Genomic DNA, 5,651 nt, shown 5'->3' on the forward strand with positions numbered 1-5,651 from the left:
AACAGGGTTCTGACTCTGACTTTCTGATGTTGCCTCACTTCCTGGGAGGTGAGAGGGCCCAGCTGAGCCCTGCCTTCTGCTCCAGCTCCAGCCAGACCTGCCCACCATGGCCCTGGTACTGGTCCTCCAGCTGTTGGCCCTCTCGTGTGAGCTACCCCACGCCCTCTCTCTGGGTCCCTAGTGGGGCTGGGGTTACAGAAAGACAGGCTCTGGGGACCCAGACACCTAGCGAGGGGGGTGGGAGCAAGGGACCCAACTACTGGGTCTCCCTGGGGGCAGGTGCAGGGTGATCAGGCAGAATTAGCTGAGGGTTCAGAACTCCAGGCCAGAATAATGGGGGACAAGAGGGGGGCCTAAAGCAAGAGGACACAGGAGCCCCGAATCCCCGGGTTCCTGGAAGAAGAGGAAGTTGGGGGCAGGATTCTCTGGCTCCTGAGGCAGGAGAGAGCTAGACTCGTGGACTCCTGGGGACAGGGAGTATCAAGTCCTGGATTCTGAGGTGGGTGGGGAGGTGGAAGCCAGGACACCTGGGAACAGGGGGAGCTGAGGCCCAGACTCCTGAACCCCAGCAAGGAGAAACTCTGGGCTCAGATGACTGTCTCCTGCAAAAGGGGGGGTCCAAGGGCTTACCTCTTGGGTACAGAGGCAAGGGGGTCCTGGGTCCAGATTTCTGGCTTAAGCAGGTGGGGATCGGAAGTCTTTCTACCGAGAGAGGAGGAAGTGTGGCTGGGATTCACCCAGAAGAAAGAGGGCCTGAGGACTTAGATTCCGGGGTGGTCACTGACGTGGGGCTTTGACAAGACCGAGCCCCCTCAACCTTCCACAGGGCCTCTGTGTCACACAGGCGTCACTTCGAATGGTGAGTACACCACCCCCATGTTGCTGACACCCCATTTCCAGCTGCTTACATTTTATTTTTGGTGCCCACCTCACCCCAAGATTTCCTTAGTTCTCTCCCTCCTCCTCCTCCTCCTCTTCCTTTCTTTCCTTCTTCACTCCCTTCAGTGACCAGTATAGGTGAGTGGTGAGACCATGAACTTTGTGGCTAAAGAGATCTAAACTGGAATGCCACTTCCACCGTGTTATTCATTTATGAGCTTGAACAAGCCACAGCACGCGAAGACTCAGTTCCCTTCTCTGTGAAATGGGCCATCGTGAGGATTTAATAACACCACGTGTGTCAAGCCCGAGGCTCAGAATCTGGCAGAGCACAGGGCTCGAGAGATAGAGTTTCTGGCAACACTAATTATTCCCTTATTTAGAAAGGAGGATCCCTCACTCTGAAGTAGCCTTGTTTCTTTCTAGATCTTCTGAAAGTGAGACCTCTTCTTTCTCTCAAACCTCCCCCCACCCACAACACTCAAATTTCAAATAAGAACCACCTAGAAAACCATGCATACATAAGCTATCAGTTTATTTTGAATTACGATGTCTAAAAGACAAAGCGAAAATATATTCGTGGTCTTAAAAAAAATCCAATCATTGCTGGAGGACATAAAACAGTCTCTCTCTTCCCCTTCCTCCTCTTCCTTAAATAATCTCTGAATCCTTCCCAAAAATTTCCAAGCATTCAAACACATACGCGTATTTACATACTTCTTGGTTTTCTTGCCAAGGAAAACTTGATGTTTCGTGACTCACTCTGTTCTGCATCTTTCTTTTTCCACTTTACAATCTCTCTTGGAGATATTTCCATGTCATTTAGCTAGCTCTTCCTCCCCCTCCCTCCCCCCACTTTTATTTTTTGTTAATCCTCACTCGAGTATATTTTTCCATTGATTTTTTTAGACAGTGGAAAGGGCGGGGGGGGGGGGACACACACAGAGAGAAACATGGATGTGAGAGAGACACATCGATTGGTTGCCTCCTGCACACACCCCAACCAGGGCCCGGGATCAAGCCTGCAACAGAGGTACATGCTCTTGACCTCGATCGAACCCGGGACCCTCAGTCCACGGGCCAACACTCTATCCACTGAGCCAAACTAGGTAGGGTTCCCCCCGCCCCCCTTTTAACTGCTGTCATTTAAGCGCTTACCATGGTATGGCTGGATTCTCATTTGTTTGGTCCTCTTGATGTGTATTTAGGCTGTTTCCAGTTTGCCCCCTCCCCACCAGTGCTGTAGGGACTGCTTCTGGTTGAGCTTTTTCGCGTGCAACTGGGGCATGTGCCCTTGACTGGAGTCGAACTCGGGACCCTTACGCCCGTGGGCCGACGCTCTGTCCACTGAGCCAGGCCGGCCAGGGCCTCTTTGTGTATCTTGATAGAAACTGGCAAATTGCCTGCTCACAAGGCACACTCAGTGAGTGCACCTAAGGGCCTTCACCCACGTGGAATACTGCCGTTGTTTAAAACCGGATCCTCAAGTATATCTTACTGTTGTTCCCATTTTTTCTTGTTGTTAACCCTCCCCTGAGGATATTTCCCCTATTAGTCTTTAGAGGGAGTAGAAGGGAGGGAGGAAGGGAGGGAGGGCTGGGGGTAGAGAGAAATATCAATGTGAGAGGAACACATTGATGGGTTGCTTCCCCCACAATCAAACCTGCAACCCAGGTCTATGCCCTTGACCAGGAATTGAACAACCCATTACCCTTGGTGTGCAGGCCGATGCTCTAACCACTGAGCAGCACCAGCCAGGGCCTTTGTTTTAATTTTTAAATTGATTTTTAAAGCGCACACGCGCGCGCGCGCGCGAGAGAGAGAGAGAGAGAGAGAGAGAGAGAGGGAGAGAGAGATTGGAGACACTGATTTGTTGTTCACTTATTTATGCATTCATTGGTTGATTATTGTATGTGCCCTGACTGGGAATCGAACCGGCAACCTTGGCATATTGGGATGACACTCTGACCACCTGTGCGACAGAGCTAGGACCTGTTTTAGTTTTTTAAATGATTGCTAGTAAGGTTGGACAATCCTTCCCAGCACCGCCAAACGTGTATTGGTCAACTGTACTTCCTGTTCTGGTAAATGCCTCGTCATATGTTTTACCCAACTTTCAATTGGGTTGGCCTTGGAGTTCTTTCTCTAGACTCTTCTTTTGTTTGTTTATTAATCCTCACCCGAGTATATTTTTCCCATTGATTTTTAGAGAGAGTGGAAGAGAGGGAAGGAGGGGAGAGAGAGAGAGAGAGAGAGAGAAAGAGAGAGAGAAAAACATCAATGTGAGAAAGACACATAGATTGGTTGCCTTCTGAACCTGCCCCCAGGGTGATGGGGGATTGAACCTGCAATCCAGGTACATGCCCGTGACCCTGCGGTGTTCGGGCCAACGCTCTAACCGCTGAGCAACACCGGCAGGGCTCTTTCTATATCAGTGATGGCGAACCTATGACACGGGTGTCAGAGGTGACACGCGAACTCATTTTTTTGGCTGATTTTTCTTTGTTAAATGGCATTTAAATATATAAAATAAATATCAAAAATATAAATCTTTGTTTTACTATGGTTGCAAATATCAAAAATTTCTATATGTGACACGGCACCAGAGTTAAGTTAGGGTTTTTCAAAATGCTGACACGCCGAGCTCAAAAGGTTCGCCATCACTGTTCTATACTCTTACTCTACATCATTTATGAGTAAGTCATTTCAGCCAGTGCTCCGATTTATTTGCCTTTTCTCAGACACGACTTGAAAATGTCAGAGAGGTCAAATTTACTAGCCTTATTCCTTCCGAATTTTTCATTTAGTATTTTAAGACAGCCTTCTCTACCCCAGGACAAATATATTTTCCTGCACTTTCTTCTGATACTTTTATTGTTTAAAATACACGTGGGTCTTTAATTAATTGGGAGATTGTTTTGGGAAAGGGTGTGAGGTGGAGAGCCAACATCCCCTCCTTCCTGGAACCTGAGAGCAAGTTTGGCAGCTGTTGACTTATGTTGGATGCGTTTCAAATATTCCGGAGAACGGTTTAAAATGACAGGTTTCTGGGACCCAACTCCTTGACATGATGTTTGAAAAACGGGGAGGAGCCCAGCCAGAGGGGCTCAGTGGGTGAGCGTGGACCCATGAACCACGAGGAGGCCACGGTCCCATTCCCCATCAGGGCACATGCCTGGGTTGCGGGCTTGATCCCCAGTGTGGGGCGAGCAGAAGGCAGCCAATCAATGATTTTCTCTCATCACTGATGTTTCTCTCTCTCTCTCTCTGAAATCAATTTTATTTTATTTTTTAAATATAAAAAGAAACAACAGGAGACATTGAAATACATGCAGCAACCTGCGCACCCCCTACTGGGGATGTGCCTGCAACCAAGGTACATGCCCTTGGCCGGAATCGAACCTGGGACCCTTGAGTCCACAGGCCGACGCTCTATCCACTGAGCCACACCGGCCAGGTTAACTTGCTCTCGGGTTCGAGGGAGGAGGGGATGTTGGATCTCTACCTCACCCCCTTTCCCAAAACAATCTCCCAATTAATTAAAGACCTAATTTAAAACCTGTCATTTAAAAAAATTTTTAAATTTTAAAAAATATTTAAAACACACACACACACACACACACACACACACACACACACACAACAACAACCCACACGTGGAGGGCACCGTGGGAGTTGATGCCTGGCTCCTGAGAGGGAACCCAGGCTGAGGAAGGGACTGTGGTTGTCCAGGCGACGCTCCTCTCACCCCAGCTTCCCCTCCATGTCCGCAGGCACCCAGGAAGCCCAAGGACCCAGGCCGCCCATGTATTCAAACCCCCGCACCTCGTTCCCCAAGGACAGGCACAGGGGGGGCCTAGCTTCCTTCTCCCTAGACTCATTCCCCGGGACCCCACCACCTAGGCCCAGCTGGCCCACCAGGCCCTTGCCTCGATTTCTCCCACGCTCTTACCCGGAGATCAGGCGCCCCAGGCTCTTGCCTCCATTCCCCTCACTCCCTTACCCCGAAATCAGGAGCCCCAGGCCCTTTCCTCCATTCCCCTCACGCTCTTACCCCAAGATCAAGTTTCCCAGGCCCTTGCCTCCATTCCCCTCACCCCCTTACCCCGAAATCAGGAGCCCCAGGCCCTTTCCTCCATTCCCCTCACGCTCTTACCCCAAGATCAAGTTTCCCAGGCCCTTGCCTCCATTCCCCTCACCCCCTTACCCCGAAATCAGGAGCCCCAGGCCCTTTCCTCCAGTCCCCTCACGCTCTTACCCCGAGATCAGGCGCCCCAAGCCCTTGCCTTCATTCTTCCCACGCCCGAAGCCCAGGCAGCCCACTTATTCAGTCCCCCCAACCTCACACCCCAAACCCCTACCACCCCAGTTCAAATGGCCCATTGATGCAGACCCCACAACCTCACCCCCCAAGTCCCCCAAGCCATCACTGGCGGCTCAGCCGGCCGCGGTTGTGACCCCCGGCACCAACGTGACTTTGACGTGCCGGGCGCCCCAGCCCGCCTGGAGGTTTGTGCTCTACAAGGCGGGAGAGGTCTCCCCGGTGCAGCACCACTACCCGGACGAGTCCCTGGCGCTGGCCCGGTTCTTCCTGGAGGCGGTGACCGAGGCCCAGGGGGGCAGCTATCGCTGCGAGTACCACAACCCCCGGGGGAGGTCCCACCCCAGCGACGCCTTGGAACTGATGGTGACAGGTGAGGTCCCGGCGGGGAGGAGGCCTCAGGTGGGTGAGGGAGGGGGAGGAGGGGCAGGGGCGATCAGACAGGCATAGG

At 51.7% G+C, this 5,651-nt stretch overlaps 1 protein-coding gene across 1 annotated transcript in view; it reads left to right on the forward strand.

Moving 5' to 3' along the window:
- Positions 1 to 54: 54 nt before the first annotated feature.
- Positions 55 to 5,651, forward strand: part of LOC102259557 (extensin-like) — a 7,478-nt gene continuing 1,881 nt past the window's right edge. The window contains exons 1-3 of the mRNA XM_014528104.1: positions 55 to 146; positions 827 to 859; positions 4,653 to 5,606. Coding sequence (XP_014383590.1) covers positions 107 to 146; positions 827 to 859; positions 4,653 to 5,606 — 1,027 coding nt within the window. The 5' untranslated portion in view covers positions 55 to 106. The remainder of the gene's footprint in view (positions 147 to 826; positions 860 to 4,652; positions 5,607 to 5,651) is intronic.

The sequence above is a fragment of the Myotis brandtii genome, unplaced genomic scaffold, assembly GCF_000412655.1.
Source record: "Myotis brandtii unplaced genomic scaffold, ASM41265v1 scaffold619, whole genome shotgun sequence".
NCBI classification, from domain to species: domain Eukaryota; kingdom Metazoa; phylum Chordata; class Mammalia; order Chiroptera; family Vespertilionidae; genus Myotis; species Myotis brandtii.